The 23,975-nt window shown below is 36.4% G+C and overlaps 1 protein-coding gene across 1 annotated transcript; it reads right to left on the bottom strand.

Moving 5' to 3' along the window:
• Positions 1-5,676: 5,676 nt before the first annotated feature.
• LOC125650653 (scavenger receptor cysteine-rich type 1 protein M130-like) lies at positions 5,677-13,449 on the bottom strand. Its single transcript, XM_056167137.1, has 4 exons — positions 13,098-13,449; positions 12,721-12,921; positions 11,220-11,358; positions 5,677-6,440 (listed from the first exon to the last, which is right to left on the bottom strand). Exons 1-4 carry the CDS (start codon positions 13,447-13,449, stop codon positions 6,272-6,274), a joined length of 861 nt encoding a protein of 286 aa, XP_056023112.1. The 3' UTR covers positions 5,677-6,271.
• Between the last annotated feature and the right edge of the window lie 10,526 nt (positions 13,450-23,975).

The raw sequence follows: 23,975 nt of genomic DNA, 5'->3' as shown, positions 1-23,975 counted from the left end.
GGGGAGACTATTAGTATGCACTCCGTTGGTCACAAAGTAGTTTTCCAGATGCTCTTGTAATAAGATTTTGGGGCATATAATCTTTGGCCTGTCCACCTGTTTGTTCTCGAACACTGTAACCGTGGCCATAACTTTTGAAGGGATGGTGATGGGGGTTTCATATTTTATGTGTATTCCCTTTGAGAAGACCTTTCTTTAGGTAGGATTTTTTTTTTACCTCACGACACAGCAATTCCTCGGACTCTCTCCACTGGTGCCTAAATTACTTCTGGCCTAGCCTTCTCTTATTTGTTTTTAATTCTCAGACCGACCTTCTTCTTGACCTACCTATTCTCTGTTTCACTCTGCAGCTTTCATACATCATAATCAATAATTTCCTGGCTTTATGTACTATCTGACCATGTCTATTCAAAATTGACGTGATCAAGTCCCAAGGCTATTTCATTAATTATGGATCACCTCTGCGTTTGGAAGACATGGGCCAAATATGCTACTAATCATCACACTACCCACACCTCTGGAGACATGCGTCTCGCATGTAGATTGAGATACACTATATATATATATATATATATATATATATATATATATATATATATATATGATTGTGTGCGTGTAGACACGAAAATAAACAAATAACAGTATGTAACAAAGGAATATCTTTTCCTAACCAAACACGATATTCTACTTTTCAGTACTCGCGTTCCACATGATACAATTTTGTGCGTACTTCACACTTTTTTTCATTAGTACGACTACAGTCTGTGTCTCATCTTAATCTTGTCAGATATCTTCTTCAAACATCATACATTCTCCATCATTATGGTACTTTCTTACCATCCATACTGTTTTCGGGTGACTAATTAATTGAGTCTGGTTGCTTGACTAAGCTATCTGCGCCTCTTGATTCTCCTCATCATTGGCCACACGAGCTCTCTTCTCGCTAGGGACTGTTATCATTTGCCTCTGAATCCTCTGTTTTACGACTGACACCAGATTTAATCTGGGTGTCGTTTTCTTTCTAGATAATGGTTCTACCAACTTCCAACTGATTTTCATAAATGATATGTTCTTGATTCTCCTGCCATTCCGATCCCGTGGGAATTCTGTTTAGAATAGGTCTTCAGTACCCCTTGCTTGTCATAAAAGGCAACTAAATGGGGCGGTCCTTCGGATGAGACCGCAAGAAACCGAGGTCCCGTGTCACAGCAGGTATGGCACGATAAAGATCCCTCCCTGCTCAAAGGCCGTAAGCGCAGAGTATAAGCCTAAATTTTTACAGCCCTTCACCGGCAATGGTGACGTCTTCATACGAATGAAAAATTCTCGAGGGGACGATAAACAACATACATTCAATCAATGAACCCTGTCATTCCTGATCTTATCCTACATTTGTTAAAGACATTGATTCCTCATCTTGTTCAGCCTGTTCTACTGCTGGCTAAGCGTGGCTAGATGTATTCTTTTCTGACCAGTAGTTCCTGTCTAACAAAAGCTTTCTTACAATGACCACATTCAAACTGTCTTTTCTCAATATCATCAGTAGCACAAGCAAGTAGATGTTCTCGCCATTCCCTCTGGGTAGGAAGTCGACACAGACAAATGGGGCATAGAAATCCGAGCTTTCTTGGACTTAAAGGCATGCTGATGAATTATGCTAATGGAAAGGTGAAGATAACTTACAATGATCAATTTCATATCTCCTATAAAGAATACAAAATAGAGAGTTGGATAAATAAGGACTTCTGGATATACCAGAGGTGGGATCAGGTGCCTAGGAGGAGTAAGCATCCACTGTCAATCGGTCACACATGCCAGTTTTTAATTTTAAAACAAATACAAAAATTTGAATTTTAAGTATATACATTTTTATAAAAAATAAATAAAATGAAATTGATCTTCAGGGTGCCATGCTGGTCTTTTTCTAGACCTTCTGCGGAAGTCCTCATTTTCTACTTAATTTAAATCTATGTCATTAAGTAGGTAATCTAATTAAAATTAGATGTTAGGTCCGCTCACATACTTGCTACATTTGTGTAATTCTAATTAGATTGCTAAGCAGGTCTTCTTGGTTTCGTCATTGTTATTTCCCTATCCTCTGCCGTAGTATATCACCTCAGTCATTTTGCAAACTAACTTCATTCTCGGACTCAAATTGTAATTTTTGACAACCATATGATCTTATACAATATACATGTACCAATGTGAATTTGGAGCACCTTCTTTCTGAATTTTATGGGTTACAGCTGTGTGTTTTCCTATGATTGTATAAGGATCATACATGTACAAAAAGCTCATAATCTTAAAAGATTTACCCACTGTTCGTTATCTTAACCTTTAATGTACCAAACGCTCATTAGCTTAAGGGGATTTGACCACATTTCTTTGAGGAAATAACACAGGTACTTGCCTGGACTGTTGAATCCGTAGTCTCATATCAAAGTTCTTGAGCGCATCTATATACTGATATTTGACAATCACTTCAGTGCACCCTTGGTGCAGTTGGATATGCGAAATGCGCCAATTGCCGAATGTTTTTTCCAGTTTCAGCAATGTATCCTTGAATTTCAGACGTTTCTGTTTGATCATAGCTCTAAAGAGTTCTTCAACCTTTACGGTTGCACAAAGGTCTTCATAAGCACAGGCACCTGCCTTTATGTTTCACAAAGGTCTTCATAAGCACAGGCACCTGCACAAAGGCCTTCATAAGCACAGGCACCTGCCTTTATGTTTCTCAAAGTTCAGTGTGTGTATGTCCCTATAACAAAACTGCCCGGTATAACCCTTTTTGTTTGACACTCCACGAATTGCTACACGCCTCAAGGTGGGCCTTATAGTCCATCCATGATTCAATACATTAAAATTTAGCATCTTTAACAGTTGTACTATATACCTCACTGCTACCAGCACTGTTAGTGAATTCCGTACAGGGTCCCGTAAAATAGGTGACATGACGTCCTTTGAAGCTCTCTGATTTACATCATTTAATGTTCTTAGCTATCTTACTTATTTATGCCTGCTACCCCTCCTGGGGCATAAGTTACCGACAAGAAATCTCCAGGCGCATCGATCCTGGGCCTTCTGTTCAATCTGTCTCCAGGTGTATCCCATTTTCTTGGTATCGACATCGAGGTCTCGGCGCCACGTGTTTCTCGACCGGCTTGTTTCTCTTAACTTGGGGGATCCAGGTCAGCGCTTGTCTTGTGGTGTTTCACGCTGGCTTACGGAGTGTTGGACCAATTCACCTCCAGCGTCGTCTCAGAATCTCTTCTTCTGCAGGGAGTTGGTTGGTTCGCTGCCACAGGTTTTTATTACCGATGGTTTTTAGCCAGCGGATTTGGAGCATCCTTCTCAGAGAATAATTTATAAAGTCTGGACTTTCTTGACTGTTGCCACTGTTGTCCTTCAGGTTTCAGCCCTATATAAAAGAACTGACGACGTTTGAGTTGAATAGTCTGATCTTGGTCTGCAGCGTCAGCTCTTTGGAATGCCTATGTTATTCGGTTGTAGGAATGCTGCTTTGGCTTTTCCTATTCTAGCTCTCACATCAGCATCAGTTCCGCCCAGTTTGTCGATGGCACTTCCTTAGTATGTGAAAGACTTCTCTTCTAGTGTTTCATCCTCCAGCTTGATTGGTTCGCTGCTGGCGGTGTTAACCTTGAGGATCATCTTGTTCTTCCTTTTGTTGATGTCCTATCTGTCTCCGACGTATTCCGGGCACTATCGGTGTTGAGTACCTTACCATGTTTTCTTCAGTGGAAACCACTGGACGTATAACTAACGTGCCTTGACTAAGCAACTTATATTTAGCATTCCCATCTTGTTTGTCCAATTCAGCAGGGTCATACCTAGTGTGTGTTGCTCAGTGTGGCCCGAAGACTGCACTGTACTCCGTGTTTTTGTGGATTTCTTTTCGGACAATTCCTCAAGACTTGGAAAACTTTATATGTGTCTGTACAAATTGTTGAGATTTTAAAACAAACTTTTGTCGCTGTGCGTCTGCAGCAGTTTTAAAATCATCCCACAAGTCTGATCCGTGGTCAGCCATCTTAGTACTTTGACGTTATTCTAATAATACTCTCAAATAAAAACAAACCCGATGTCAAATACTCAAAATCAAACTAAATTGGGACTAAATGTGAAAATGTTTGGCTGCAATGGAAAGTAAAACTAGAAATGGATTAACAAAAACCGAACTGAATGTACATATGTATTTGTTTTACCAGCAATTAGGATTTCCTCTACCACAAAGCCCTTGGTAAACCCCATCACAAATGTCTCAGATTTTGTCATGTCATGTTCCTTCATTTTATTTCTATTCAACCCAATGGTTCACTTTTTGATGCTTTTCGCAGTGAATAGACATTTGTGAATTAGCGACTGTGAACAATATATTTTTCAGGGATAAGGAATTTAGTTTGTGTACATAGACTTAGTTTTACACACGGGGATACTGGTTGCTCAAGTAAACATGACGATCATTAGAACATTTACATCAATTGGTGTAAACATGACGATCATTAGAAGATTTACATCAATTGGTTGTATGCTTATACTGAAAATCATCGTTAGTTCACGAGTCTATATTTTTGCTATCTTGCCTTGAATGAGTTCATCAGCGAGACATTATGGTGTATTTGTGAACTTTGAATCTGTTCATCAAGTGAAGTTCGCACGAATGAAATGTTATTTGTTACATATTTAAGAATAAACTTCATTTCTAAAAATACATGAAGGTATGAACTGCAACGCTTCATCCCGCCATACTTCACAAATAGAGTGTTACAGTGTAGTTTTATTTCTGTCGAAATTCCCAGCTGTTATAATAGACATACTATATTTATCTGTATTCATACACGCATTGTTACATGTAACAACTGCAACACAATGCAACACATGGCAATTCTAACAGGCTGTAGAGATATCAAAGGCAAAAATAATGGAAATATGAAATATTTAAACATCTCTCACAATTGCAAGAAATTGTTATTTAAAACATCCCTCAGTTTTTTAAAGTATATTTAAATTGCATGTAGATGATATACCTTGTGCCTATTCACATTGGTATGTTGAATGGAGCGCGTTAGGTAGGTAACGAAGCTGGAACATATTGAAGAAATGAAGCAATTTGCACAATAAAGAGTTGGGCAAACACATACCCCTGGGCATAACACATGTGTGATCAGGTGGAGCAGGAACTAGGAGGAGAAAGCGTCCCCAGTCGACTGGTCACACCCGCCGTGAGCCGTATGTCTTGATCAGGTAAACGGAGCAATCCGTAGTCAAAATCAGTAGGCCAAGAATGGCCTAACAATCGGTATGAAACACGTCAGACAGCATTTGACCCAATGATAGGTTATACGGGCAAACTAAATAATTATAATGACCATAGAATTTGCGAAATGCTGACTTTTAACGAGACTGTTGAAACTCCTGTATCACCAACTTCTTTGTAAGTAGCCCGCCTCAATTTAAAAACTGGTCATACGCAGAACAAGCTCTTGCATATCGAATCAGTTATAGACACCATATGCAGATGATAATGGAATATTGCTACATAGATATAGGCAGATGACGATGGAGAAGCTGAAATCATCCCGTTTGTCATAAAGTTGAATTGTTAGTTTGCTGTTAATATCTATTTTCAATAAGATATCTAAGTACAAAGCAGATGTGGAAGACTATGTGGTGTCTTTTATTTTGAATTCACTGGGATATATTGAATTGACATATCTATGAAAATAATTATTGTTAATAAACGTCTTCGATATATCTGAATATCGAGTTGAAGGCCACAGCAAGATATATTTTCTTCTCATGTAGAATCTTTTGAAAAACTTCTGCCTCGTAAAAATATAAAAACAGTTTAGCTAACAAAGGAGCACAATTCGTGCCCATGGCAATTCTAACAGACTGTCGGAAGACATGATCACCGAAGATATTGTCAATATATTACAGAATATAATATCATATATCAAAATAGCAGGTGTAATGAATGTAAAAGCGAAGGTAACGAACAATGATCAGTCTCATAATTCTATAAAAATATATGATTAAGGGAAGAGCAAACACGCACCCCTGGACATACCAGAGGTGGGATAAGGTGCCTAGGAGGAGTAACATCCCCTGCTTATCGGTCACACCTGCCGCCTATATCTGTTATCAAGCAAGATTAATAGGCTTGAAAATATATACAACTTGATTACACTATATACGTATACGTGAATCGCGATATTAAAACCCAGTAAATCTGACTTCATTCTATGATATTCTATGTGCATTTAACAGAAGCGTCTTCACTGTGTCCACAGTCATGAGATCCAAGGCTCCTGCTGGAGCATAAGAGAATTGAAGTCTCTGATCCCGAACAAGCTACGTCATCCAGCCAGATCTGACCCGAGCCTAGTCCATAGTGAGCACTCCCAAAAGCGGTATAGGACCTATGATACAAAGAATGTGTTGATGTGTAGTCAAACAATGAAAAAAAAAAAGACAAAGAAATCACATACCAAATTTCTATCAATTCAGTGAAATCCAAATGCCACATATTCCACCATCATGGTTATTTCAAAGATCGAAGGATTTCCGCTGTCATTATTCTGCGATATACCTTCCTAGGTAATAACGGATTAAGAGAAAAGTGATTCTCATCTCACTTGCACTTCGTGTTGTGCTAATACAACAATAAAGTCGATAACTGATAATTCAGTTTTATAATCATAAAAACCAATCAATATATGTTGCAAAACCGACATTTGTCTTTCATTATATAAATCGATCGTCTGCATGTAAGTTGATGCACAAAGTTTTTTGTTTTTTTTTACTGTTTATTCAACGCAGTTGATATTTTCCGTCAAGAACAAACTAAATACACATGTACTTGAAATATTTAAAAAAAAAGAAAAAGATCTAGAATACCCCCACCATTTCGTCAGCAAAAAACATGTAGGCCCGGTTCATTTCGGAAACTGCCATGACGTCATAATGACCTAATTCGTAGCTATGTAAGAAAATGATTGGCTGTATATTTCTGAGCCATTATGATAGTAGAATAGAAATAAAGTTCTTGTTTTCGTGTAATGCTTCGGCTTTTGTATTTCAAAACAACATTTCGCGACCTCGGAGGTTATCCTGCAATATGTACGAAAACGTGATCATTTTTTCTTAAATAAATTCCCACCAAGCAAGTTCTTATATCACGACATTACATACCAAGTTCCTAGCAAGGATGTCCATTAAATTCAAATGTCGCATATTAAATTCCTATCAAGAAAGTCAGCTAAATCCCAACATCGCATTCCTATCAAGCAAGAAAGCTGTTCGTTAGCGCCCCTCCCACCCTTGTTATGTACATGTAATCTCCCCGTGTCAATTTCGTTTAAGGAAACTTCTTAGATCTGATATACTGCAATTCATCACTGGAGTGTTTCCATAAATAAATGAAAAAGTATATGGTCTTGATATAGGATTAAGCATTCTTTTCGAAGAATTTATCGATGTGTAAACTGTGGACATTCTACTCACAAACCGAATAAAAGTGCAATTCTTATAATACCAATGCGTTCCCTATCTTATTAATCTCAAGAAATTGAATAGTTTCACATCACTGCCCCGGTAAGTTATAAATTAAGATCGGTAAAGTTGGCTACTAGTAACTGGCTACTTAAAAAGAGAAAAGTTGGCTACTAGTAGCCAGCTACTTGAACCAGGAAAAGTTAGCTACTAGTAGCCAGTTACTAGTAGCCAGCTACTAAAAGTAAGAAAAGTTAGCTACTCGTAGCCAGCTACTACAAAATATAAAAGTTATAATTTCTGATAGCTCGCTACCAGATAAAGGTTAATGAGTTTCAAAATTATTATCTATCAGATTTATTTCTAAAGAGGACGAGGAGTCGTATGATATTTCATGCTCAATTATCCCCAGTTACATAACGTTGCAATGCAAAATACGAATAAACTTTTTCAACTGAGTGTTTACTTTAAAAGTGATACGGATTGAATTCAGACCTTCAATCATTTGATATACCATCCATTTTGAGATATCTGCTACTTTTACAATTTGATTCGAGTTACCCTGAAATTTCAACATAAGTGTGAATACCGTAAGAAACTTTATGTTTAACTTTATGTTTGTATTAGATATCTGACGAATTTACGACTATACATATGGCAAGAAGTGATAGATGGTGTTTTGGTACGCCATGAATTTTCAGATATCGTTCTTTAGGAAATCAGTTACTTATACATTTTGATTATCGGTACAATGAAATTTCAAGATCCGTGTGAATACCATAAGGAACTCCGTGTTTATATCATATATTTAACTAACTTACAACGATACGTATGGCGAGTAGTGATATTGGGTATCGTGATATGTCATCAATTTTCAGATATCACGCTTAAGGAAGTCAGCTACATATACCTTATGATGGCAGGTAAACTGAAATTTCAAGTTTTTCGCAGATATCTTAAGGAACTCTGAGTTTGTATTAGATATCTGACTAATTTACAATTATCAAAGTGAGGAAGAGTGATATTAGGTATCTTGACACGCCATAAATTTCCAGATATCACGCTTAAGGAAGTCAGCTACTTATACCTTTTGATTTCTGGTATCCCGAAATTTCAAGTTTTTCAAAATATCTTAAAGAATTTTGTATTTGTATTAGATATATAACTAATTTACAACTACCCCTGTGAAGAGGTGTGATATTAGGTATCTTGATATGTCAACAATTTTCGGATATCATACTTAACGAAGTCAGCTACTTATACCTTTTGATTCCAGGTAACCTGAAATTTCAAGTTTTTCATAAATATCTTAAAGAACTCCTTGTTTGTATTAGATATCTGACTAATTTACAACTATCCATGTGAAGTGGAATGGTATTAGGTATCTTGATATGACATCAATTTTCAGATATCACCCTTAAGGAAGTCAGCTACATATACCTTTTGATTGCAAGTAGCATGAAATTTCAAGTTTTCTACCAATATTTTAAGGAACTCCTTGTTTGTATTAGATATCTGACAAATTTACAATTATCAAAGTGAAGAAGAGTGATATTAGATATCTTGACATGCCATAAGTTTCCAGATATCGCGCTGAAGGAAGTCAGCTACTTATACCTTTTGATTCCTGGTAACCTGAAATTTCAAGTTTTTCATAAATATCTTAAAAAACTCCATGTTTGTATTAGATATCTGACTAATTTACAACTATCTATGTGAAGTGAAATGGTATTAGGTATCTTGATATGCCATCAATTTTCAGATATTTCCCTTAAGGAAGTCAGCTACTTATACCTTTTGATTCCAGGTAACCTGAAATTTTAAGTTTTTCATAAATATCTTAAAGAACTCCTTGTTTGTAATAGATATCTGACTAATTTACAACTATCAATGTGAAGTGGAGTGGTCCTAGGTATCTTGATATGCCAACAATTTTCAGATATCACCCTTAAGGAAGTCAGCTACTTATACCTTTTGATTGTAGGTAACTGGAAATTTCAAGTTTTTCATAAATATCTCAAGGAACTCTGTGTTTGTACTAAATATCTGACTAATTTACAATTATCCACGTGAAGAAGATTGATATTAGGTGTCTTGATATACCATTAATTTTCAGATATCACCCTTAAGGAAGTCACTCACTTATACCTTTTGATTGCCGGTAAACTGAAATTTCAAGTTTTATCAAATATTTTAAGGAAGTCTGAGTTTGTATTAGATATCTGACTAATTTACAACTATCCATGTGAAGTGGAATGATATTAGGTATCTTACTATACCATCAATTTTCAGATAGATATGTAAGATATCTGACTAATTTATCTTTGCCAATATTAGAGGGCTTTATATGAAGTGTCTTGATATGCAATCAATTTTCAGAAATCACGTTCGACGAAGTCAGCTACTTGCACCTTTTGATTCCAGACATCCTGAAATTTTAAGTGTTTTGTACATGTATATAGGTTAAGGAACTCTGTGTTTCTGTTAGATATCTGATTAGTAAACTACTATCCACGTGAAGAGGTATGATAATAGGTATCGAGATACCTAATATTACTCCTCTTCACGTGGATGGTTGTAAGTTAGTCAGATATCTAATACAAATGCAGAGTTCCTCAAGATATTTACGGAAAACTTCAAATTTCAGGTTACTTAGAATCAAAAAGTATAAATAGCTGACTCCCTTAAGGGTGATATCTGAAAATTGATGACATATCACGATACCCAATATCACTACTCGCCATACGTATCGTTGTAAGTTAGTTAAATATATGATATAAACACAGAGTTCCTTATGGTATTCACACGGATCTTGAAATTTCATTGTACCGATAATCAAAATGTATAAGTAACTGATTTCCTAAAGAGCGATATCTGAAAATTCGTGGCGTACCAAAACACCATCTATCACTTCTTGCCATATGTATAGTCGTAAATTCGTCAGATATCTAATACAAACATAAAGTTAAACATAAAGTTTCTTACGGTATTCACACTTATGTTGAAATTTCAGGGTAACTCGAATCAAATTGTAAAAGTAGCAGATATCTCAAAACGGATGGTATATCAAATGATTGAAGGTCTGAATTCAATCCGTATCACTTTTAAAGTAAACACTCAGTTGAAAAAGTTTATTCGTATTTTGCATTGCAACGTTATGTAATTGGGGATAATTGAGCATGAGATTTTATACGACTCCTCGTCCTCTTTAGAAATAAATCTGATATATAATAATTTTGAAACTCATTAACCTTTATCTGGTAGCGGGCTATCAGTAATTATAACTTTTATATTTTGTAGTAGCTGGCTACGAGTAGCTAACTTTTCTTACTTTTAGTAGCTGGCTACTAGTAACTGGCTACTAGTAACTAACTTTTCCTGGTTTAAGTAGCTGACTACTAGTAGCCAACTTTTCTCTTTTTAAGTAGCCAGTTACTAGTAGCTGGTTACTAGTAGCCAACTTTACCGATCTTATAAATTATTTGTTTTCAGGCGCGTATTTATACATAGCGTTTTTGAATTTATTGATATGTAAATTCTCATTTACGTTTATTCTTGTTCAATCAAAACAATTGTGATAAATAACATTGGAAGAATTATACAACAATATATCTCTACAAAAAAACAAAAAAAAAACAACAAAAAACAACAACAACCGGACAGGACAGAGTAAAAGTTAAAAGGATTAAAGAAGAAACTCAAAATACCCCGTATACCCCAGCATCCTACACACAACTTTGGCGTCCGCACTGTCCCAGTTATCATCACACACTGTTCCCCATGCTCCAGAATTGAGAATCTCTACACGCCCTTCTCTCGAAGTGGATCCACCAACCAATCTAACACCTAAAATGATATATAACAAAGAGTCATCAATCTCGTAGACCCTAACATAGTCATTGGGTCAAATGCTGTCTGATGTGTTTCTTACCGATTGTTAAGCCGTTCTTGGCACACTGATTTTGACTGCGGATAACTCCGTTTACCTGATCAGGATATAGGGCTCGCGGCGGGTGTGACCGGTCAACAGGGGATGCTTACTCCTCCTAGGCACCTGATCCCACCTCTGGTGTGTCCAGGGGTCCGTGTTTGCCCAACTATCTATTTTGTATTGCTTGTAGGAGTTATGAGATTGATCACTGTTCGTTATCTTCACCTTGCATAGTCTCGTTTAAAGTCAGCATTTCCCAAATTCTATGGTCGTTATATTAAAGTAGTTTGCCAATACAACCTATTATTGGGTCAAATGCTGTCTGACGTGTTTCATACCGATTGTTAGATCGTTCTGTTTTATGATTATTATTTTTCATACAACAATAATTGAAGTACATGGTATGTACAAATTGAGTGAATATAACTTGTATTATGATTTTTATGAGAGAGAGAGAGAGAGAGAGAGAGAGAGAGAGAGAGAGAGAGAGAGAGAGAGAGAGAGAGAGAATTAAGTAAGTCATTTATTCAAATAATGAGTTCCAGTTACTCCAGCAGGTATCGAAAAAAAATCTTTTTCACCATTCTTATAAAGGATATACTTTTGGGTCTCATAAAAAGGTTTAATGTGGGATACCGCAAATCTTACATTTAGGGATTTTTTTTAGTAATAAAACCTTTATTTAATATTTGATCCAGAGTAGAAGTGTATTTTGGACTGCTTCAAGTGCCTATGGAAGATAATTTTACCACCTATGAGATAATTGGGATTGAAAAATAATAGTATGTCTGTATAGACTACCTGATATATATTTTGATTGATTTTATCTTGCAACTCAACCCAGGCCTTGATAAATCTACCCAAAATTTGTTATTAATTAGGTAAGCATATTTGCTAGATCAATTGAAGGAAGAAAATTACTTAATCTTTTATCTGTAAAAATAAGTTGTCTCATCCTAAAGATCTTCAAATAACTCAGAAAAACGTTTTAAAGATTTGATCTTAACATTTGTTCTTTACATGCTATTTTTGACTTTGGATTACTCCGTTTATCGTATCAAGATTTAGGGATCACGGCGCTTGTGACCTGTCGGCAGGGGCGGCTTACTACTCCTAGAAGTCTGAGTCCACCTTTGATGTGTCTAGGGAAACGTATTTGCCCTAATTCTATTTCGTACTCTTTATAGGAATTATTGATCACTGTTCGTTATCTTCATGTTTTCATTGATTGCGCATCAAATGATTATTCCATTATTACTGCTTGTTAATTTACTCACCGAGTGAAATTGCGGTCCTGTGTATTCGTGAAATGGTAGCATTTTGAGCGTTGTTGACAGCAACAGCAACATTTAGGTTGCTCTGGAGGGAGGTTATCCTGGTGCTGTGTGACGTCACGATGGATGAAATGTTCCTTATCTGAATGTTGTGAGTACTAATGGATTGGACCAAAGACGACAGACGGCTATTGGATGGCCGTCCTGAATGTAGAAAAACAAAAAAGTAAACTCACTTTGTTTCATCAAGTATAATAGGAATTGGAAACTGCAATTGAATGTTCTCAAATATGCAAGGAAACTTAAAGGATTGCAAAAAAATCAAAACGTTTTGGAGAACGATATTTACAAGTGGTTTTTCTTCATTCGTGATTAAATACCTGTGGTGTTCATTTGAGTTTGAAGTTCCTCAACGGCGGTTGTGACGTTGTGGATTTGGAATTTTGAACTTTCTAGTAGAGCTTTGGATATGGTTAAATCTTGTTGAACTTTTGCAATAGTGTCGTTAACTGAAGAAAATCGTTCCGTGAATTGGTTCAGAGACGTATTGACGGCTGTTACACTGGACTGACAGGATGCGCTGTTGGCTTCACTAAGAGCTGTTAGACCTTTATAATCCTCTCTAGTGGAGTTCACGCTGTCCTGGATAGAATTCATCTCCATTCTGTACTGAGATTGGAAAGACGACCATTCGGAGTCGAAGGTCTTCATTTTTATACCAGTAATTTCCATATTTGCGTTTGTTTCATTTTGCTGATACCTCAGTTGTTCAATGTTTGACTGCAATGTAGAAACATTCTAACTTAACTTGTTCACTGACAATCTGCGATCTGTGTCCTGCGACGAAAGGTTTTGTATTGATGTTCTCAGGACATTGCTTATATTTGTAATATCGGATATGTTAGATTGCAGATTATCTAATGCTCTTTTCCAAAATGATTGAGTTTCCATTTGAAAATTAGTCAAGTTTAGATTCAATTTCTTTTCCAGGTTTCCCAATCCTTCTTTCGTGGTATTCAAGGAGCCTGCAAGCGAGTAAATCATAACTATGTGATCCTTCAGATCTGACGATATTTCTCTTTGCGTGGATTTCATATTTTCGATGATCGACATTGTTAAATTGTAATTACCTCTTAGGGCAGTCAAACCAGCACTACATATTTGTCCACTTTGGGTTAGTTTTTTTGTTTCCACTTTCACAAAGTTTTCTTGGTTTGTGATTCTGTATGAGTTTGAGTTTACAGAGACGTTTATTGTGTCGATAGAACTGTTAAGAGTCATTAGATCTGAATTTAGGGTTGCCACTAACATCTTCATATCTGCTGTAGTGTTACAATTATCATGAATAGTTTCACTGAGATTGTTCAACCTATCATCCATCAGTTTCAGTCTGTGTACGACATCCACAGAAATAACTTCGTCAGAATTATTCTTCCTTAGTGGTGATTGGGAAGCCATTGACATGAAAGTCATTTGAGTTGCATCTAATCTCGACGATATCATTCTATTTTCGCTTTCCAGAACATCCATTTTTTTCTTTAAAATCTTGATTTTGGTTTCGCTTTCTTTAGAAGTCTCTTCTAGCCCTCTCTCTAACGACGCCAATTTGACAGACAATTCGTGACTTTCTTGCCCACCTTTGCTCCTGTTTGCTGATTGACTTTCTAGAGTAAATCCTTGTCGTTTTAAAGTTTCCTTTAAATTGTATATTTCCGCATCTCGGAGGCTCATGTCAATTCGCAGGTCATCCAACCTTTCTTTGAATTCTGCACTGAGTTTCAAGAAACTCGTTCTCATTGATTCCTGGATCAGGCTTAGCATTTGATCTTTTACAGTCGGATCAAGCGCATTCAAATTAGTCATCGGAGATTTATAAATTGTTTGACCATGAACAAGTTTGTTTATCACTGACAGCCAGACTATGAGAAATCCAAGATACGTTTTCAGCATTCTGTTCAATTGCTATCTGCCAACAGTTAAAGATAAAATCAAAAACAAGTTATCCGCTGCCGAATTCTGCAAAGATATTCATCTTTTCTTCGTAAGGACGGAGTTTCGTTAAGACTGCATCAAAGCGGCGAGTTCTGTTCATTTATTGACATGTAGAGTGTTTTGTGACCTGCTTCACTTTAAATGGCTAGGAGTTGGAGAAGTCATATATTTTTTCCTGTACACTTATCATTTGATGAGTAGCGGTAACATCACCGTGTGTCGGCACTGTCTTATAAAGCGTGTTCCAGAAATCTTGGAGTAAATAGAAAGCAATGGAATGTGAAGACTCTCTAGAGTTTAGACTTCACAGTCAATTACTATTTTGGACAATAAGAATGAAACCCTAATTGTAGCACGTGCACTATCACAATAGTCAGGTTCTTTATTAGCTATAATTTTATGTAAAGCAACAAATTTTGTAGTACTTAAACCGGAAGTAACATCAGTTGAGGAATGTTGTAGAGATTGAAACATTTTTAAAGTAGGTTTTTTTTACATTAAGTAGAATCATCTTTAGTGACATAAAGTACTATTGAGAGGTTCAGAGATTGTTTTCCTGGACTTTCGTATGGTTTTCCTTGTTTCCCTTCTGTATTTAAACCTGACCATCTAATTGTGGACTTATTGAAATCACAAATAAAAGATTTTTGTTAATTGTTAAAATTCTTTGTACAGATCGTTGGTTGCGATGGATTTTGATAATTGCGATGAATGTAGTGATTTTGATAATTCAATGATTGTATAAATTACATTATTGTGATGATTGCGATGATCGTGATAATGTAATGATGGATAGTACAATGGCAATGGAACGATCGTTGTAATCATTGAGAGGTGATTGCAAATAATTGTGAAGACTATATTACATTGTATATAGCTTCTTATGAAGAGAAAACAAAATGAAGCCTTGTGTGATTTATTTAAAATGTTCCGTATGACAGTTTCTATGTAAAAAGGTCAAATAGCGTTTTTGGCGGGCGAATTTAAGAGAAAAACGTTTCTGGCGGGCGAATTTAAGAGGAAAAGATACGCCAATAGTCTAAAAGGTCGTAATTTGGCGATTCAAATGTAAATATAATACTCAGGGTCCGCCCTAAAATGGCTGAAATATTGCCAAAATGGCGTTAAACCCAAAACAACCAATCAATAAAATACATACTGCAACCAATGTGGTGGGAGTCCTACCTGACATCTAATAGGTTGCGTGTTTTTTTTTTTATGGGAGTCCTATATGATATCTAACAGGTCACGTGTTTTGTTATGGGAGTCCTACATGTATATGGCATCTAATAGGTCACGGTTTTGTTATGGGAGTCCTATATGATATCAAACAGGTCACGTGTTTTTAGCGGTGGCTCAGTAGTTACAGCATTCTTGGGAGGTCACGGGTTTGATTACCGCTCAAACTAAATAACTTAGGACGTAGAAACAAGTAGTTTAGCATATCGAAAGGGTTTTAAGAAGTTGTTCTAGTCGAATTAAAATAGAGTTTATTTCAAATGTAGAAAAATTGCTATGTGAACATGCTGTGGTGTGTATATTAGTGCTGATGCATAGTCTCTGTTGAACAGAAGCAGTTAAAATCAAAGTCCTGAAAGTACTGAATGCCGGGCTTTACGATGACATACTACACTCCTGATGCAGATCTGTAGCACTCTGGGAAATCTATATCGTCTCTTACAGATAGTGTTAAACAGATACTATTCTACAGCGCGTAATACGTGCAATGAAAATTTAGATACTGCTAATTCTACGAGGCACAGTTACCCCGATATTTCCTCTGGCACTTTCATACAAGATAGGCCAAATCGACAACCAAGAAATTGGTTAACATACCTGATTATGACTCTCATAAAATCCCTGATGATTTTGATTTTGATTAGTTCGCCTTCTTTTGAAGGAGTAGATCCTCAAGAAACTTTTAAAGGGATTCTAAACGATGGATGATTTAGATTACAATTGAAAATAGTCCTGATATAGCAACAACCACGCTCGCTAGGTGGCGCGTCATGTTCTATTTTTATTTCTACAGGAAAAGTGGGACGAGGTTCCACCCTATTTTTTACGGGCTAGTATGGATAAACCTAGAGCCTACGAATGATGCGAAGTTGATCGTTCGGATCTAAAATAGCTATATTTAGCGTATCTCACGTGATTAGGCACATTCCAGAAAATCCCTTTGAGATTGAAGCGATTAAGCAGAGCGAGTATATGTAAACATTTACTTAACGGTGAAATACGCAACAAAGAGTGACATATTAATACATTTTATGCATAAATAAATTATACTGAGGTCAAACATGGACGATAATTGCCCGTGTTCATATAGTATTTGATTGATTTAGATATCCAAGGAAAGATAACACCCATTATTAACGTACTCACAACGTACCGGTGGTATACAATAATACAATGTTTATACATTTCTGAATGATGAGTGAATCTTTATTTTTATCAGAATCTTTTCCATCACACTCACAGACCAGGTCCCCATACCCCTACCAGTGTCAATATGTGACTGATAGCAGTGCGGTATTTAATTTGATATAGTCTAGAGGAAATTCGAAATATGGTAGTGACATTTTTTCCTCACTGAATTAGCTGGATTTTTAACGTTTAAAGAAAAGTGGGGTATGGACTGGAGGGTTAAAAATGCTATTTGCCAAATTTTCAACAATATTAATTACAAGGCAAGGCAAAAGGGGTCATAAGCTACAGATGATGCAATTTTCACTTGCAAGTTGCACTGCCACCAGTTACACTTGATTAGTGACTTACTTAAAGATAAATAAAGTAACTTACAAATATTTTATTTATTTATTTATCTATCATTATTTCATTTCATTTTTTTTAATATCATGGTTTGTACTTGAAGAGTCATCGCAATAAAGGGACATAATTATTAGTGTTACAAAAAAATCTGATCATGCAGTTTTTAAATTTCTGAATTTTGAAAAAATAAAAATAAATAGATAATAGATTCTGATACCACTCAGCCCCCCGACTGGCCAGAAAGTTCTGCTTCTGTCAGTTCTGATGCAACTAGTTCAGCCCCCAGACTGGCCAGAGAGTCCACTGTTTCGGTAAATTCTGATAATGATGCAACTCAGCCCCCCCCCCCTCCCCGAGACAGCTCCACCAGAAGTTCTCGGAAAAGACTTGCTGATGTTTAATAAATCAGTTTTCCTATTAATTTTACTTTTGCTCCTGTTCATCAGTTCATTAGGCTATGGCCCAATCTGATTAAATTTAAGATCGTTGATCCGCTCCGTATTCCTCTTCCTTTCCTGTATCTGTGAAGTCCAGAGGTGAGATATATTCTTTCCAAAACAACTAGAATGTTCATGGAACAATTCAGTATTAATTGTTTTCCTTTTCTGTTGTATGCCTTATTTCAAGAAATAACTTTCAGGTCACTTTTTAATGTGAAATGGAACATTTTGAATTTTTGACAACCTGACGGTAGGGGTGTTTAAGACACTATACCTCATTTTCTGTAAGGAAGTGGAGTAAAAGGAATTCGGAATTGAATTCAGCATACTCAAAATTGGTAATTACATCTGCTTTTTATTGTTTTGGTTAATGGTGTTTCAAGATATAAAGTTGGGTCACTTTTTGATGCGAAATGAAACATTTTCCGTTTTTGGCAACCTGACGGTAGGGGTGTTTAAGACACTATACCTCATTTTCTATAAGAAATTGGAGTAAAAGGAATCCAGATTTGAAATCAGCATACTCAAAATTGGTAATTACACCTGATTTTATTGTTTTGGGTAATTTTTAAAAAATGGGTGGTGGTTGCTACCTGATAACACTAGTGACTGGAATATTCCACAGTTAAACATGGAATGTGAAATGTCACAGTTCTCTGCTGGCGAAGCCAAAGGGAACTATTAGTTTGCACTCCGTCTGTCACGACATAGTTTTCCAGACTTTTTATGTCCCTGTAATAAAGGATTTTAGAGCATATAGTCTTTGATCTATCTATCTGTTTGTCCATAAAAACTGTAACCTTGGCATAGCTGAGAGCTTTCATATTTCACGAGAATTACTTTTGACAAGACCTTTCTTTAGGTAGCAATTTTTAGTTCACCGGAGCTGAAAGCTCAAGTAAACTATTCTGATCACCGGTTTTCCGTCGTCTGTCCGTCTGTCTGTAAACCTTTCACATTTTCATCTTCTTTTCTAGAACCACTTGGTCAATTTCAGTCAAACTTGGTACACATCATTCACGGGTGAATGGGATTCAGGTTTGATCAAATGAAGGGTCATACCCCCTTCAAAGGGGGGAGATAATCACGAAAATGCAAAAATAGGGTGGGTCATTTAAAAATCTTCTCAAGAACCACTGGGCCAGAAAAGTTCAAATTTACATGAAAGTTTCCTGACATAGTGCAAATTCAAGTTTGATCAAATCATTGTCATCAGGGGTAGGGTGGCGTCACAATAGGGGATCAAAGTTTTACATGCGAGTATATACATGTAGGGACATCTTTTAAAAATCTTCTTCTCAAGAATCACTGGGCCAGAAAAGTTCAAAGTTCAAAGATGAAAGGTTCTTGATATAGAGCAGATTCAAGTTTGCTCAAACTATGGCCCCTCGGGGTAGGGGGGGGGGGGCACAATAAAGGATCAAAGTTTTCATGTGAAAATTTAGATGAAATCTTTAAAAATCTTCTTTACAAGAACCACCCCACCAGACAAGTTGAATTTACACGACAGCTTCCTGACATAGTGCAGATTCAAGTTTGTTAAAACCATGACCCCCGGGGTAGGTTGGGGTCACAATAGGGGATTAAAGTTTTGCATGCAAATATATAGGTAAAATCTTTAAAAATGTTCTTCTCAAGAACAACTGGGCCAGGAAAGTACAAATTTACATGAACGCTTCCTGACATGGAGTAGATCCAAGTTTGTGCAATTCATGGTCCCCGGGTATAGGGTTTAGCCAAAGGGGGGGGGGGGGTCAAAGTTTTATATCCTGATACATGAGAAAAATCTTTAAAAAATCTCTTGAACTATTAAAGCTAGGGCTTTCATATCGTTTATATACATTTTCTATAAAAAGACCTTTCATGTGATGCAATGGTGTGTGATCTTGTGACCTTGACCTGGAGGTTTTACCTACTTTTAATAAAAATCTGACCTACACAACATGTCCTGAACTATTTAAGGTAGAAATTTCATATCTTGTATATATTTTTCTTATGGTAAGGCCTTTCACGATCTTTGCCATGTGACCTTGAACTCAGAGTTTGACCTACGTTTAAGAAAACATAACCTATTACATATATACGGAACTAATCTAGGTGGGACTTTCATATTTTGTATATAGATTCTTAATGGAAAAACTTTGTACACAATGGTGTTTGATTTTTTGACCTTGTAGTTTGACCTACATTTTAAAATAACCCCTGACCTATTCAATATCCTATGAACTATTTAAGGCAAGGCTTTCATATTTTGTAACTAGGTTCTCTATGGCAAGACCTTTTCATTTTGTGAAACTTGACCTTGTGACCTTGGCCTGGAAGTGTGACATACTTTTAATAAAAATATTACCTATTTGATATCTTCTGAACGATTTAAGATAGAGCTTTAATATTTTGTATAAAGGTTTCTTACAACAAGGTATTCATACATGTATCATACCATGATCAATGTCCTTGTGACATTGGTCTCATCCAGAACAGCAAGATCATGTTAGTCATATAGGTGTCGAGGCATCTCTGTATTATATGATACTTTTTCAGTTATGTTGTAATGCATTGTGGCTAGGTTGGGGTCACAATATGGGGTCAACATTTTTCAAGGAAATAAAGACTGTTATAAAAAATATTTCAAAAATCACAACATCTGAAGAATGCCATGGACAAGGTGACTCAGGTGAGCGATGTGGCCCATGGGCCTGGGTTTTTTTTTTTTTTTACCTCATGACTTTGGCGTTTTATCTACTTTTGAAAAACTGTAACCTAGGCCATAACTTGTTCTTGATATTAGGGCTTTTATATTTCACGTGTGTATTCCTTATGACAAGGCATTTCGTTGGGTAGAATTACTTTGGTACGGTGTGGGGGCTTCAGTATTTTGCAAAGTATGATGAAACAAAATGTGTTTGAAACGCATCATGTTTCGTCATACTTTAATTTAGAAAGGTGAAATTTGATATGTGGTCATCTTCATAAGTCAGGGATTACTGATTCGTTACCTCGCACGATAACCCTTGACTTGTGAAGATGATATGATTACAGATCTCGTCAACATTGAATGATTTTAAAGTGATTTATGGGACTTTTTGTGCCAAGTATTATATTGTAAATATATAGTTAGAGTTTTCCTGTGGTTTTTCTACTATGCTTTAACTTAGGAATCAGTACATCAATGCAATTCCTCAGACTCTTTCCACTGGTGCCTAAATTACTTCGGGCCTAGCCTAGTATGTATGTATATCGGAACCTCTACTTTGAGATTGTTTTACTTTCTCGGTTGTGCTATCAATCAAAGTACGGCTGACGATTTGCGTGCCGACAGCCATGACTTTTGTTTTAGCAAACCCGGCTAATACTTGTTATTTGATGCATATTTAAGAAACAAACTTTCATTTCTAAAAATACTTGTGGTTATGAACTGCGACGCTTCATCCCGCCAAACTTCACGAGGAGTGTTACAGTCTATTCTTATTTCTGTCGGAATTCCCAGCTATTATACTAGACATGCTTTATTTATCTGTATAATACTCATACGCGCATTGTTTACAACTGCAACACATTCATGGGGAAATGGCTATCATTACAATTTGCAACGATATCCACGGCAAAAACGTTGGAAATGTAAATATTTAAACACACTCTCACAATTGCAAGAAATTGCTATTCAAGAATTCTTTTAGTTTTTGAAAATATATTAGATAATATACCTTTGCCTCTTCACATACATGCACAATCAAAACAATTCTTAGAATTTTTATTATATACAAAATCAACAAAATGACATTACAACAATAGTGATTGTTCTACATTTGGAACAGCACTTTCATAAGAATTATCGTACAAGTAGACAACAGACCGGAAACAAATGTGGAGACCACGTGGTGATCTGAAAAAGAAAGTAGAGCGTTACATGGTTTGCTATTCAAACATCATCATCTCTCTCTCTCTTTCTCTTTCTCACTCTCTCGCTCCCCGATACACACGCCCATAAAGCGTAAGGGAGAATTATTAACAATGCATCAGTAGAGCATTAACAGCATACAGATGCAATTCCCAGCTCTACTCTGGAAAAGAATGGGGTAAAATAAAGAGTTGCAGATCTATCCCTTATACATGTAATAACCTTTGAGGTACAAAGCAACCTTTATCTGTGTATGATTCAAGTCTTATACATCTCTGCATTGTTAGGTAACCTGAGTTACTCAACTGACCTATTGCTATTGCTCTGCGTCCGGCGATCGTTCGTCGTCCGTTAACAATTGAACATATTTAACTTCTTGATAACTTCAATTTTCTTTTCAAATTTGGTTTGAAGTATCTTTGGGATAAGGAGGCATAAATTGTAAATTTCATGACCCCAGCATACATCCGGGGCAAAGCTGTCAAACATCACCGATTTTCAAAACTCTTCTTCTTTACATCCGCATATGAAAAACTAAATTCATAGCCAGAAGGCCTATACCGAAATTGTAAATTTCATGATTCCTGGGGTAGAGGTTCTGACTCCAGGGCAGTGTCAAACTTAAAATGCAGTATATATAGTGTATATGTTTAAAACATTTAGATATTATCTTCTTTAATGCTATTGACACTAAAATAAAACTAAATAGATATTTAAAAGGAGCAAACTTTTAAATTCCATGATATCAGGAATAGGGATTTTGGTTCCAGGGTGGGGCCAAAATTGTCATAGTGATTATTGTCTTTATCATTTGAAAGACGTCTCTTTAATTTTGCTGATACTGTATAAAAACTAAATGCATATATATACGAAAAGCAGAAAGGGATGTACTGAATTTGTGAATTTCGCAGTCCAAAAGGTTCCGACTCTATGGAAGGTCCAAATTAGTCATATAATATTGATATAACAAAAGTATTTTATCAGTATGGTCATTTTCGGGAGCCTTTGTATTTCAAGAATATATCTTGTTTTAAATTGCTGCTGAATGAAAGGCGAAGATAACGAAAAGTGATCAATCTCATAAATCCCATAAGCAATACAAAATATATAGTTGGGCAAACACGGACCCCTGGACTCACCAGAGGTGGGATCAGGTGCCCAGGAGAAGTAAGCATTTCCTGTGGACCGGTCACACCTGCCATGAGCCCAATATCTTGATCAGGTATACGGAGTTATCCGTAGTCACAATCGTGTGCCAAGAACAATCTAACAATCGGCATGAAACACTTCAGACAGCATTTGACCCAATGATAGGTTGTATTGGCAAACTAGATCGTTATAAAGACCGTAGAATTTGCGAAATCAAGAATTCTAAGAATGTCTAAGAATTTATCTTAGATGTACATTAGGAAAAATCACTATAGACCCCATAACCCTTCGGGCTGGTGATACTTTTAATTACCTCTTAGGTGACCGATAAGTCTTCTGGGGCCTCTTGTAACATCACCGGCTCAAGATTATGATATTGAAAAGCCACTACATATTCTCCTGGCACTTGTGTCAATGTATGTCTTTTAACATTTATCTTTTTCATAACGGTCTCTGTTTTATTCCATTTCTTGTCCTGAAAACAGCAGCTGTGCAGCTCTATCATTATAAGATTATGGGACAGAAGGTTGATGAGAGTATTTATTTATAGTTTACGGTTGTCCACCCCTTGTGAAATGGTGGGTAGCGCAGAAAAGGATTTAAATAATTATCAAAGTTTTTAAAGTTAAAACATCTCTTTTGAACCGCTCCCGTGGAGATTCGGGTTAGAATAGGTCCTCAGTACTCATTGCTTGTCGTAAGAGGCGACTAAATGGGACGGTCCTTCGGATGAGACAGCAAAAACCGAGGCCCATATCACAGCAGGTGTGGCACGATAAAGATCCCTCCCTGCTCAAAGGCCGTCAGCGCCGAGTATAGACCTAAATTTTGCAGCCCTTCACTCACAATAATGATGTCTCCATATGAGTGAAAAATTCTTGAAATTAACAGTATAAAACTAAAACTAAATTCTTTTGAACCGCTTCGATAAACGCATATTGCTGGGATTGCAATTAGATATGGAATGTTGACTTTGATAATTCTTACAATGCTGGGGTCGAGTGCGG

The sequence above is a fragment of the Ostrea edulis genome, chromosome 5 (assembly GCF_947568905.1).
Source record: "Ostrea edulis chromosome 5, xbOstEdul1.1, whole genome shotgun sequence".
Taxonomy (NCBI): Eukaryota; Metazoa; Mollusca; class Bivalvia; order Ostreida; family Ostreidae; genus Ostrea; species Ostrea edulis.
The sequence above is the reverse complement of the archived record's forward strand: the minus strand, read 5'-3'. Positions and strand labels throughout refer to the sequence as shown.

Coding starts and splice junctions, on each gene's coding strand:
- LOC125650653 (XM_056167137.1), bottom strand. CDS start 13,449: ATGGAAATTACTGGTATAAAAATGAAGACCTTCGACTCCGAATGGTCG. Junction 12,922..13,097: donor AACTCAAATGAACACCACAG/GTATTTAATCAC, acceptor TTCTACATTCAG/GACGGCCATCCAATAGCCGT. Junction 6,441..11,219: donor AGGATGCTGGGGTATACGGG/GTATTTTGAGTT, acceptor TTTGTATCATAG/GTCCTATACCGCTTTTGGGA.